Source organism: Poecile atricapillus, chromosome 4 (genome assembly GCF_030490865.1).
Source record: "Poecile atricapillus isolate bPoeAtr1 chromosome 4, bPoeAtr1.hap1, whole genome shotgun sequence".
In the NCBI taxonomy this organism is placed as follows: Eukaryota; Metazoa; Chordata; class Aves; order Passeriformes; family Paridae; genus Poecile; species Poecile atricapillus.
Genome location: NC_081252.1, coordinates 47,700,634 through 47,714,776, shown reverse-complemented (window position 1 = coordinate 47,714,776; position 14,143 = coordinate 47,700,634). Strand labels below are relative to the sequence as shown.

At 33.3% G+C, this 14,143-nt stretch overlaps 1 protein-coding gene across 1 annotated transcript in view; it reads left to right on the top strand.

The window, feature by feature from the left end:
• Positions 1-14,143, top strand: part of TUSC3 (tumor suppressor candidate 3) — a 111,025-nt gene that overhangs the window by 45,753 nt on the left and 51,129 nt on the right. Inside the window, exons 3-6 of the mRNA XM_058837938.1 lie at positions 325-442; positions 2,772-2,912; positions 3,458-3,598; positions 13,070-13,159. Coding sequence (XP_058693921.1) covers positions 325-442; positions 2,772-2,912; positions 3,458-3,598; positions 13,070-13,159 — 490 coding nt within the window. The remainder of the gene's footprint in view (positions 1-324; positions 443-2,771; positions 2,913-3,457; positions 3,599-13,069; positions 13,160-14,143) is intronic.

Here is a 14,143-nt window from a genome sequence, read left to right as displayed (position 1 = left end):
ACCATATCCTTGCATGGATCTGTGAGCAGATTTATTTGATACTTGCCACTCAGACCAGTCCTGTTTACTGAGACTTTTAAATATGGAAAACAATCCTTTTTGTTAATATCATCTTGGGATTTCTCTTGTATAGTTTAACACCTTTCTAATTTTGGAGATAAGTTTGAAGCAAAAAGTTGCATAACAAACTGAAACTTTTAATTGATAGTATAGATATTGAGAATGATACTGCAAATGTTATTCATCTAACCATTGCAGCTGATTATAGGATATTTTTTGCAAGTGGATGGCATATGGATATACATTTGTTTCTGTTTTTTACAGGCAAGCTAATGAGGAATATCAAGTGCTGGCTAATTCATGGCGCTATTCATCTGCTTTTTCAAACAAACTGTTTTTCACAATAGTGGATTATGACGAAGGGGCAGATGTTTTTCAGCAGGTAAATGTTGAATATATTAAAGCATTGTTAATTTTTAGAACTACATGTCAATTTGTCAAATAATACAAGATAAATTATTTTCTGAATGTAGATGTGTACCCCTGTTTTGTATACAATTTCCTGCTGGTTAAAAACAAAGCAGTTGCTGTGACATCAGTGAAGACAGACTCTACTAATAACCACTTCTAGTATTTTCTAGTATAGTCTTTGTTTATAGATTGCATTATATAATATATATATATATATGTGCAATTTTTTTCCTAAGCAATTTTTTGGGCAATTTTTTGCACTTAAACACATTGTAAGTAACATTTTCATTTAAAGATTTCCTTTATTTTCTCCTTAGGGAAAAAAAAAAATATTTAGTAAAAGAGCTTTTTAATTGCTTTTATGTAATGCAATATTCTTTAGCTCGAGTAATATTTAGTCTGGAAGTTCTTCAGGGAAAAGAGAAGAGACTGTTTTATATTTTATTAGTTGGCTATGAAGAGTGAAAGTTGGAGAACAGTTTAAGATCTGCTCTGAAATTGAGAAGTCAAGGAAGAAGGCATCCCTTGAGAATGAATATTAAATACTGACATGCTTATCTTTGATATTTATCTATTGATTGAAGCTAAAAATGCAGATTAGGAGGATTGAAAAACTTTGAAGTTACCCATATATTTTAAACACCTTTTGGTGAAATGTGTGATTTAAAATATTTGGGGAGAAAGATTAATATGTCTTTTTAAAATAATTACTTAAAAAAGTTTAAATAGTGCATTTAATAAACATTTTTACTTCCAGTTGAAATATTATATTAGAATGCATTGTGTAAAAAATGGTTATTAGTGACTGAAGATTATACTTTAAAAATTAAAGATTTTTTTCTACAAACAATAAAGGCTTTATAACTTATAGGCTATATAGACTATAGAAGTTTATATATGTTGTAACCTGCATGGTTGTAATAATACAAAATATTTTGTTTAATCTTGCCTTAAGCCAATCAACACATGTTGGAAGAGTCCAGTTCAACTTATTCCTTGTGTAACAGGGCACAAATTCAGTTTATTTCAAATGATATGCATTTAAAGTCATGTGTACATTTAGAAACAATCAGAGCATAAATATGTACGAAGGTTTTTTTAAGAGACAGAGTGTTAAGAATAAATTATACTAATGACTATATTAAGGTGGGTTTGAGGGAAATGCAGTTCTGACTTTACATTTATGTGTGCAAAGTCATGTAATACTGATGCAAAAAACCCCAAAATGGAGCAGGATTTTGATTTTTGCAGCTTTTGCCATGTTTGTAGAGAAATGATAAAGAAGTTCCAGATCAGCTGCCTCCAAACTCTATACAATGTCTGAATGTTTCTGTATCTTATAAAATATTTAATTATTTCACAACATGTATCTTAGCCTTTCTTGGGATATTTTTTATTTCCAAATAATTTCAGTAAATGAAAAATATTTTAATAGTTGGTAATTTCTATTGATAAATTCAATTCTGTACTTAATTCATTATAAAGTTTTGCTAATGTGGTGTGAAATCCATTATTCAGGAACTAAATAAGAATACTTCTTTATTTAAAGAGCTCCATACTGCATCACCTTTAAGTATTACCCCTGATTTTTTTAATGTTAATTTTCATTTTTTCAAGTGCTTTATTGCATGATTTCTGAGATGACCTGAATACAAAGGAATTTCATACAGTAAAATTACATTGTCCTGTACCACCTTGCAAAGCTGAATTCAAAATTTCAAGTAGCAAATGTACATCTATTTGTTTATCACTCTTGAGGATTTTTTTATAAACTGTGAATAGTTCCAGTGGTATCAACACATGAATTAACATGAATTAACAGTAATTTCTAGGGCAGGATAGTTTAAGCTAGTTGTCCAGTCCTTTTTGGATTCAAAAAAAGCCTAATCATCAGTGGTTAGTCTCTTGTAGCCAAACAACATCAAGCTACTTTGCTCCCTTAGAATTATAACTTAATATATTTTAATAGATTGGTTGGATGAGGGTCTCTGTTTTACCAATTACAGGAAAGGTCTTAGAGTGTGTAAACTTTAAAATATAAGATACTCTTATATAGGAAAGCTTGTGGTTGAAACATTCTAAATAATTAAACATCCTGAAGAATCTACTAGAAGGAGTATTCTGAGCACTCTTTTACTCTTTTTTGAGGATTGTTATATGAGGATGTTTGAAAAACTGTAATGTATGTAGGCAAGTGATATTTTTATGCTAATTAGATTTGTGTTATTGAGGATCTTGTGGTGTTATATTTTGAGAATAGTTACTAATTTTTTTTCCTACTGTTTTTCTTGGTTTTTTAGCTGAATATGAACTCTGCTCCGACTTTCATGCATTTTCCTCCGAAGGGTAAACCCAAGAGAGCTGACACATTTGACCTGCAGAGAATTGGATTTGCAGCTGAGCAGCTAGCTAAATGGATAGCTGACAGAACAGATGTTCATGTAAGTCTTTCAACAATTTTAAAAGTTGAAGGCAAATGTATCTTTGTGGTTTGAGACAGGTTGATGATAAATTCTGTCTTTCCTTAATAACTTTCTTTGTCAAGCGAGGGTTCTACCACACATTAAAAAAAAATAACATTTTTGGTACTTGTGAGAACTTCTGCAGTCTGCAAAAGTCTTGCTTTGTTAAATTTTATGTAGTCTAATTCTGGATAAAAACAAGTAGTAATAATTAGTGGTTAATAAATGTGCTTTACAAAACTGTGTACAAAATACTTAGATTTGAAGGCAGCTGCTTTTAGTTCAGACACAGTCTACAAATCTGTTGAAGAAATAATGTTGCAGAGTTGCACAGTTCAAAATTAAACATGAACTTTTTGCATAGTATGTGCTTATTAAAGAAAGTACTATTTTTTCTTAATAAAGTATATTTAGGGGCTAGTCGTGCTGACTCTGAAACCAGATTTCACGTGGTCCATTATTTTTACGTGGAAGATGATCTGTATGTAAACATTTATTACAATCTTTTGCATTTTTCCTTCCAGATTAGGGTGTTCAGGCCTCCTAACTATTCTGGTACAATTGCACTGGCTCTTCTGGTATCTCTCGTTGGTGGTTTATTATACCTGCGAAGAAATAATCTTGAGTTCATCTATAACAAAACTGGCTGGGCCATGGCAGCTCTGGTATGCAGATTTTCCTTTCTAATATGCTTTTTATTAACTTCTTATCTTAGCATATATGTTTTCATTATTTACATGGTAAATAAAAAATGATTGCATTAGTACATTGTTCAGAATGATACTGCCAGAAAAAGATTCATAATCCATATTTTGGGTCTAATTCTCATAAGAGTATCAGTTACTATGAGTGACTCACTGGAAATTAGTGAATTCTCTGAAAGCTGCAGTTTTTCATTTGAACTTTAGTATGAAAATATTTCCAATAATTGTTACTGATGTTTATGCCTATGGTTCAACTTGCCCTTTTTTCATAAAATCCAAACTATTGATCAATTGGTTTAGCGTTCATATTGATGTCAGACTTGATTGTGGTTTGATATCACTTTAGAGTAATGAAAGATTGAGAAAGAACCAAAGCCTTGCATAGTTGTAAAACAGTGCTAAAAGATCTGAGAAACAAAGAAAAAGAGGGAATTGTTTCCAAAACTGGTTTCAGTAGTACTGACCTTAACATTCTCTTGTTAACCTAAATAAGAATAGGATGAACTTAATGTTAGCTCTGAGAAAAGACTAGATCTAGCCAAGTCTGTTTGAAATATTAGTCAACTAGATCCTCAAAACCATAAAAAAAGAATGAAGCTTTAATTTGCTTAGTAGTGTATTGCAGTGTGTTTATTTACATGGTGGTTTTCAAATTACTTAGTAGACTGATGAAAAATGTGGGATGTGCAACTTACTCAGCTGTCTCAGTTTTAAACAGGAAATAGTACCCAGGGATGGTACTTGTTGTTATAGTGTATCAACAAGCCCTCATTCCTCTGACATCATTGTGACTGACAGATGAGGAAAAATCTGAGGAGCAGCATCAAAAACTTAATTTTCAGGGACGTGGCATCAGGAGCATGGGTTTCAACACTAGAATACTGTCTGTAATTATTGAGTCCAGTCCAATACTTTTCTGCACTAGTACTTATATTAATGGAGAACTGTATTTTTTAGAAATTCATCCACATGTTTTTTACAACAAAAACATCTATTCTTTTACCATTTAAATGATTATTTATTCCCTTGATCATTTTAAAGACTTTTCCTCAACTTGTATCAATATGACTTAACCTTTCTTGAAAGGACATGGCTAGGACTGGATGGAATGTGAGTGTTGTTTGTACATCAGCATTCATATTTTATTTCTCATTCTGGGCTCTCTTTCCCAAGAAAGCTGTCACCAGTTGTCTTTTGAGGTCTCTTTCAACCTGGGCTATTTTATAGTTCTGTGCATTTTAGTTCTGCTAGACTTAGATTATCCTAAAACTGGTTTTTCCTTTTCAATATCATATTACTGGTTTGCTATTCTGCTCTATTTAAAAAAAATGTGAGAAGATATCTTGTTTTTGTGGTGTTATCAGTTAATGGGCTTTTGGCAGCCTTTGTCTTACAAAGGTCAAAGATAAAATTGTGTAGTATCTGGTGAGTTATAATTTTTATATCTAGATTATAACTTATAATATTATAATAATATCTTAAGGAAAGCTCTTTTTTCAGAATTCTTTAATATTTGTCATTAATCTTGAATAATGGTTACTGATAATTCTGTTTTCTCTCATGTGCTGTCATAGGTTTTCCTACTAGTGTAGGAAAACATCTTTATTTAAGCAGTTTATTAATCTGCACCATTCACTGAGGAAGGAATACAGAACACGTTTTCAAGTAAACCACCACTAAGACTAGATTTCAAGTAGAATGAAGATTCCTTCTGATCTAGAGAGCCAGGATCAGAATGTCTTCTCTGTTCCAGGATGTCATTTGGAATATCCTGAGATCTAGAGCAGAGGTTTGACATTTTTCTCCCAGTCATTCATATTTAGTTCCATATATTTTTCTACATTAACATTATTTTTCAGTGATAATACTTTCTAAAGATGCTCTACCACCAGAAATCTCACATTTGATATGTATGTCTAATTTTTTTTTAATTTCTAATCTTTAGCAAGAACCTGATTAAAACAATAATATCACATGAAAATAGATAGTTGTGTCAGAAATCAAATAAGGATACGTAATCAGTGGTATTTCCTTTGTTTAACCGTGCAGTCTATCTCTGGAGTCAGCAGTTTCATCTCAGTTTCATTCCTCAGACTTTTCAGATGAAAAGTTTGTTTGGATGTTTGTTTGGATCATTTTTGTCTTGCAGAGGTTAAAAATTAGTTCTTCAAATCATAGAGTAATTCTACTACAAGCTGTAATAAATAGTTGAAGATATAATTAAATTCCTAATTAAACTGAGAAAATGAACACATCAATTTTTCTTACAGTGTTTGCTGTTCTCTTTAGCAGAAGCTCAACATTTTCCATCTGAACATAGCTGTAAATTGCTGTGTAGAAAACCTATAATGACATTCAGCTGAACTCCTGAGGACAGGCCCAAATGTAATCAAATATTTTAAGAAATGTATTAATGTCATTCAGTAATTGTCATCCTGAAGATAGCATTGACAAGCAAGTAACTAAAATACCATTAATGCCATATATTGTTGTTAATACTTTTTTCCTGTAAAATTCTGTTTACTTTAAAAATTAATAGCACTTAAAGGATGTTTTAGAAAAAGGTCTTAAATCTGAAAGTATATCATAATTAATCAAGGCATTGAGCCAATGCTTCACTATTTAAATTGTTATTGTTCTGACTTCACAATGTAGTGAAAGCCCCATACCCTGTAAAGTGACAGTTTTGCAAGGATCATACATTTACCAGAAATGCTTTTGGTTTTATTCAGACCTGTACAGACATACAATTTAATTTTATGTCTTCTTTTTGATGGAATCAGCAGGGACTCAAGATTGCAGACTTTTGGACGGATGACCTCTGTTAATGACTCAAATTCGTTACGATTCATAAAAGAAAATGGGAAGTCACTAATAAAATCATTCTATTCAATGATTCTCTTACTACCAGTAAAACTTAGAGCTTCTTTTTTGATAAAAGCTCATTAAAAGAAAAAAAATGATAAAATGGTGTCTAGTTAAAGAGAAAAAGTAATGCCTAGGAAAGTGCTTGTGAAGGGTATAAATAAGTCATAAATATTTAATTCTAAATCATTATGTTCTTATGATTTTTTTTTTCCTTTTTGAACTTTCAAAACCAAATTAAATAGTGAAATCATGGAAAGATGTATAAAAGCTACAGAAAGCCCGAATTTTCAACAGAGTTGCTGAAAATTATTTTGTTCCGTATTGGCAGTTGTTTATTCAGATGGTATGGAGCTGAGAAAGCACAGAAGTACTTTTCTAAAAGCTGTAGGTTTGGGGTTTAAATGGTTTTTGGGTGTACTTCTAGGTAGCTAGTATTCACTAAACATACTGAAAATAACATTTTTTAATTTCAACAGAAACTTTCTCATAGAGATTGTGGCATTCAGTGTCTAAAAACTGTATCATTGCAAACAGAGGACTCTCTTGTTTTCTCCTTCTTGTTTTCTTAGAGCTTCTCAGTTTGCTTTGAACAGTTTTTATGTTCCCAAATCTTATAAAAAAGGAAAAAAAAAGTTGGATACTTTTTATTTGTATGAAAAATGGATGGTGTCACTCTGCCTGATTGAATGATCTGTAGTTAAAAATTAGAAGGAAATTCTCAACATAAAGGGTCTGTGCTGTTTTAACAGAAGATCCCAGAAATGTTAATTTGATAACTCTGTTGATATAAAAATGTTGTGTCTTATAGACAGTATTTCCAGTAGTGTTTTAGAAGAATATTTAGGGGTACAATTTTTAGTGATGCATCTAATAGTTTTGATGGACTTGCAGAAGCAAGATCGCAGGTTTGATCTCACATGTTGATTCCAATGCCAGCTGACACAAGACCATTGAATTGGTTTGCCCTCAGAATTAGATTGCACAACAGCAGTATTTGTGGTTTCATTCCCTCTTTGAAGCACTGCAGGCTCTGGTAGTATCTTGTATGCCTTAGGCATTTTCACTTGCAACATTACCCAGAAGACTTTTAGGATGGCAAACCAGGATGACTGAGTCCCAGTACATAATATCCCAAAAGATGTCTTTTGAAATCACATGAAAAATTTATCCTCTAGATTATCTCAGGTTTCAATTCAAATTCTGCTATTCATCTATGGATATTTTTCTCTCTGACATGCCAACACAAAGATGACGAAGGACTTCAGTCCTAAGATATTTGCAGTCTCCTGTCTTTTTATGCTGATAACAAGAATCTGGACTCTTCATGACTCTTCATTTCTTAAGCAGAGGGAAGAAAAGGTCAGATGGTATAAACTATGCAAGGTTCTAACAATTTTGATAAGGAATTACTTCATTTTGGACAACAGTGCATGTACTGAGAGTTTCTGTTCTGTTGGCTTGACTGTCTTTTGACAGCATTTTCTTTACCAAGCTGTTGTTTTCTCCATGTAATTTTCACTTTTACTTTATGTGTATATTTCAGATTTGCCTATATACCTGTGGAATCAGGGAAGACAAAATCTGTGCTGAGATTAGAAGGCAGGTGCCTAGGAGTTAACACTATAGGGCAAAATATGACAGGTCACTTGAATGAGGATACAAAGTCTGTGTTTACTGTTCTCATAACAGTTAATGGGTATGAGAAGTGTGTACTGTGCATATACACTCCTCAGTACTTACACCACATAGTACATTCATCAACAGTTATTGGCCCAAAGGAGTTTGGAGGGTCTTATGGCTACTAGTGCCTTTTTCACCCCTTTCTGGAAATGAGGATTAGAAAATTAATGTGCTTTATTGAAAGATACACAGAAAAACTAAGGCTTCTCTGTGTGACTAGGTAGACATCTCAAAAGAACATCAGTAAATTCTCATTGTTTATTTCCTTTTCTTCATATAGTTATTGGTTTTAGAGATGCACATTTAAAAATACAGAAATCCATTCTCTGTTTCTGTGTTGTACTTTGTCCCTTAATTGTGTATCTCTTATTGGAGAGTCTGATAAGTGATGGATTTAGAAATGGAGTACAGCTCTCATAGCATGAGAGCCTTCATTGAGTGCAAAAACAAGGCTAAACTGGATAAGAAAGGATTACATTTTTTTAAAAGAATAATTCTGATATGGTTAGAATATACATATACAGAACAATATAGAAAGTGTAGAACTAGCTGTCACGTGTCCACATTTTATTGAACCTATGCTTGGATTTAACTATGTTCATAAATAAATCGTGAATCTAAAATGTCATGACTTTTCTTACATTACGAAATGTTTTCCATGTTCTTGTGTCTAAACTTGCAAAGAAATCTAATTATTGGCTTTGTATAGTATCTGCTAATAGAAAGCTTCTCTTCAAAATGTATACTAAATTACTTTTTAAGTCCCTAGCCGGTTTGTTTTTTTAATGAACTAGCAGACAGTGTTAAATAAAACTTAGGCCTTTGAGTAGGAGATGTATTAAACCCAAATAAATAATTTGCGAAGTTTTCAAGACCAAGAGCAGTTGAAAATTTCTGCTTATGTACCTGTGCAGTTGTGTCTTTCTCACAATTCAGTGTGCTGCTGGGACTTCTGGTCCTTACTTTACCTTGTATTTGTTCTTAGAAACTTTGTGATTTACAAACAGGTGCACTGCAGCTGAGCTTAAAGCAGTCTCCCCCTTAGTGAAACTAAGGATGGAAGCCACAAGGAAGCATCACTTGTGATTTGTTAACGAGGTCCTGCAGTAGATCTATCTACACAAAGAGTGTACTCACCTAGGACTGGTGATAGGGGTGGACTCAATGGCCACTGAAGAAATCCTGTGGGCATTTGGTCTTGGAGAACCATACTATGTAGTAGTAAATCATTGTTCTTTTCCTTTCTACTACGCAAGCCAATACACCAGTATTTGGCTACAGAGCCAAATATTCCACTTGCTTTTATAATTTAGATGCAGAATAAGCTAGCTAAATCTGGAAGCTCTTAAAGTAGCTTAAAATCTGAAAAAAAACCCTGAACTCCATTGATAAATCAGGTGGCATGCAGCAGTTCTTCGAGTCTGACAAGGAGAAAGAAAGGAGCAGATGGATGAAAAGTGTGTCTGTAGTATTCCTCTCTGTAGAACTGCTGAAATGCAGACTCTACTATGGAAAAATGGCATTGTTATCAGAGATAAATGCTCAACTTTAATCTTCTCCTTTACTCCAGTTTTCATTCTTTGAACTTTGACAAGATCCAAGAAAACTGCAGGAAGGTGCCCTTTCTCTACATATGAGAATAAATATGAACTCGTTAAAAGGTTAATCATTTGTAGGAATTAATTTGGCAAAGTTTCTAACTGGGAAAAATCAACTCACAGTAATGGTTAGTTTGAAAACTTTCGGATACCAGGGTGTGGGATCCTGTGGAAACTGCCATTTGGAATGGTAAGCATTGTGTATCGGTGTGAATTATAGATGCATGCATCTGTTCTACAAATAATGGTGCGTATTTTACAAACACTACAAGTCTGTAGTTTCCAATGTTTTTTTACACAGATGATTGTAATTGGAGAATGTAGAGCACAGTGAAATGAGCTTTAATGTCAAGCACTATATGTAGCATACTAAATTCTTGCATAAGGAATATGGTGAAAATGCTCAGTTCTTAGGATACTTAAAATAGATGGAGATTGGAAAAGGACAAGGGAGAAACTGGAAAATGTATTTTGGCTGCTGCCAAAAAAGCAATTTTGAAAATCACCATAAAAAGGAACATGATGGAAGGAAATCATGGCAGATCCAGTGTGTGATATACCAAATTCATTATTTTGGTCACTAACTGTCTGAACTGAAAGAATATGAAAGACGCCTTCACATTAAATAACCGTATTGTTGAATCCTTGCTTTGCAGTTATGTTTATACTTGACATTTTCTTCTCCCCACTATTGTGTCTTCTAATTACTTTTTTGTTAGATATTGTACTGTCTCACTGTGTGGTATTTAAAGCATTAAAGATCTTCAGTTATTTGGGAGATGTATCATTTATAAAATATATGACTATATATAAAATGAGGTAGAGTCTTTTTGATCTTTCCATATGGAAGCAGATTTTGTCCTAGAGAATATAAATTACAAACAGTATTTTAAAAATGAGAAAAATTACTTCTCATGGAAAACACACTTTCAGAAAGGCACAGTTTGTATACTCTATGCATCTGTTATCTTTCAGTTGTTGACTTCTCAGCTATTTTTTGCAGCCTTTCTAAATATCTTTCACCTCACTTTTGTTACCCATGTTTTCAATTTCTACACTTGTGTGCTTTCACATAAGCTATCTATTACATGATTCATCACCAAAATTGCAGTATCAATTTCTCTGCTAAAACAGTCTGCAAGATATAGAAATAACTGTTACTCTTTTCCCAGCAGTGTCACTGTACACTCTTTTCATTTTGTTGCATATTTTTAATTAAAACACAATCCATTTGCTAGCAATCACTACCAGTATGTCTTCATCTGCCATGTTAATTTTTATGCTGTTACATTCCAAATCCTGTTAAAAGCAAAATGCAACAGATTTTATATTAAAACTAAGAACATGCTCTTATTGTAATTAAAATTGTAGCACTACAAGAAAGTGTTAATTAAACTGTTTTTGAAATGTATCTTTTCTTTCTATTGCAAGAGAAGTCTCAATAATAACACCACAGTTAAGTAGTTCTGTATGCACCTCTTGGTATCTTTGCTTTTGTCTTATGTCATGATTACTCTTCCACTGCTTCTCTCTAGATCTGGAGATCATTCTTTTGCTTTGGGGTAATGTGGTATTATGGTGAGTTATCAGCATTCCACAGTCCTTGCTGGGAGGAGTATGATGCTGCTTTCTTCCTCCTTTGTTTAGGGTCCACCTGGGGCTGTTTCATGCTTTGCACTTCTTCAGCGATCTGCAACAAAACTTTCCATCAGAATTTACAGTGTAAATGGAGGTGGTCTTAAATATGTTGGATGCTTGTCCCTTGTTTTCTTTTTTAGCACTAAAACTGTTTTTGACACGCTCCCATGTCTGTATTTCATTATTCACTATTGTAATATTTATAGGCTTGGAATCTCCAGTGCATCTCCTGTGCATCCTTTCTTGTCATTCCATACTGACACATTGTAGCCTATGTTTACACTTTGGCTGTCTCTGCTGTCATCTCATCACAACTGTACTACATCAATATGTTGGTCCTATCTGTTTCATCCTGAACAGAATAGGGGGAAAAAAGTAATATGCCAGTGTAATGTAAACTAGGTATGGTCACCTGGTCTTTGGAAAAAGTTGCTGTTTTGGCTAAATAGTTAAACCCCCCACAAAAACTAGCAAACAAGAGCAAAAAAACCTAACCAAACAAAAACCCACCCAAACCCCAAATAAAAACAAGACCTAAAGCCAGGAAAGCTGAGACAGATTTGAATAAAGCATTACAAGATTCAGTTGTAAGGCCTTGTTCATATTTGTAGAGGTGGCAGTGCTGCATTTACATAGATACAGAGCCATGCTAGCTTATATTTACTTCACAAACATGTTACTAAATGTTCTTTAAAGAAAACACTCTAAAGGGTTTTGGCAAACCCTGGTTTAGTTGGTCAGTATGGTATGAATTTTTTCATTCATGATCCATCTACCTATGTCTCTATGACTTTACAGTGCTATTGGGAATATTGACGTACAGTAAAATATGTGTGTATGTAACTGTACTTAAAATGTTTTTTGTAAGGATTATCTGTACTGATAAAACAACAGACATATTTAGATGATACATGGGTCCTATCTCTTTCACTTGGTAATCAAAAATACTGTATTTTCCTCTTTAAAATAGTCTTAATGACTGGTGTGACTGGTGTTTGTCAGGTATATTCTACGGTATGATCTTAAAACCACGACAATCTTCTACAAGAATTAAGGTCTGTTTTTACAGTTATCACACATCACTCACCTAACTTCACACTTTTTTCTGTAGGGAATTTTCAACCTTTCCAACAGATGAACCATTGTTTTTTCTGATAGCTAAAATGAATCAGACAGATTTTTTTTTTTTTTTAATAACTGGATTTTTTCTATTATATATAATTTCAGTCACATGAAAGCAAAAGGTAAGCTAAGTATTTGTATAGGATTTAGAAGCAGAAATATTTTCATGGAAGGTTGTATAAATCTTTAGTACTTGTTTCTAGAACATTTGCAATGAATGCCTTCTGCTGCTACAAGTACTTGTCATGTAGATGTGTAAATGGTGCAAAAATTCAGGATTATTTCAAATGAGATTTGGAAAATCTGGTTTGAGCTAACTCATTTTCAGAATGGTAGAAGTCATTAAGAATTTTATGAAAGCAATGCATCTGAAGATCCTATCCTAAAATTCAAGTAGAGGTAGATACTGTGTCTGGTTAGTGAAAAAAAATTCCATATCTAAAGCAAGAATAACCAGCAGAATGGTTTTCTGTTCAGTCTCTCACAGTAAATTAATGGATGTATTATTTTTCTTTTTTTTTTCTAGTGCGTTGTATTTGCTATGACATCTGGTCAGATGTGGAATCACATCCGTGGACCACCGTATGCACATAAAAATCCTCAGAATGGACAAGTGGTGAGTTGGTTATTTTAATTTTGTTTTGAGGGGAAGCGATGTTAGACAGACACTGGCTACAGTGAGCGTACAGTTGCAAATAATTGCAGTTCCATAGGTCTGCATGAAAGTCTATCAGAGTCTTAAATCTAGTTGCAAGGAGAGTCTGTTTTGGAATTCCAGATCTTTAGAAGGTGCCATCATCTCTGATTTGAGCAATGAAGTTGATGGTTGTGTTGTTCAAACTTCTCTCTCTGCAGCTCCTAGCTGTAGTGAAGGTGTTAGAAATTGTTCCATACCACACAATTCCCACTGCCCAAAGATAAATGTAGATACTGTGTCTTTTTATAGGGATGTGCTCCCTCACACAGTGGAAAATAAAGATTTTGTTTCCTCCTTTTAGGCTACACAAACGTTTTTTTACAGAAACCTTTGAGGTTTGTAACCTCTTACTTTCCTCTCCCGATCCTTTTAATTAGAAAAGGAGATGCCAAGTACGTTCATGTGCTTTGTACCATTTTCCATCATGTCTGTAACTCCTCCGCTAAACTTTACAGAATGCTTTTTCCTGTATCTCTATGCTCCTTCAATTTAAACTATCAACTATCAGCTTTACTAAGTTTCTACCATTAACTATGGCCAAAATTACTTTTATATCCTGCTACTGCTGCCTTTAAAGGATTACCTTATTTGCTTCTTCCTGCTCACAATTTAGTAAATGTTCGTCACATCTCAGGAGAATAAAATCTCTTTGCCCACTAGGAAAGTAAAAATGACCTTGTCTAATCGCTCCTTGATATTTACTGCTTTTACAGGGATTTCTTGAGATGGACTCTACAAAACTTGCAATGACCAGGAAGGTGTTTTGTTTTAGTTTTTTGGGGATTTTTTTTTGTTTGTTCGTTTGGTTGGTTTTGTTAAATAAGTCATGGCCCATTGAGCTATTTTCAGTTTTGTCCATCACTGGTTAAAGGAAACTGTATTACATCTTAAAGAAAAGACTTA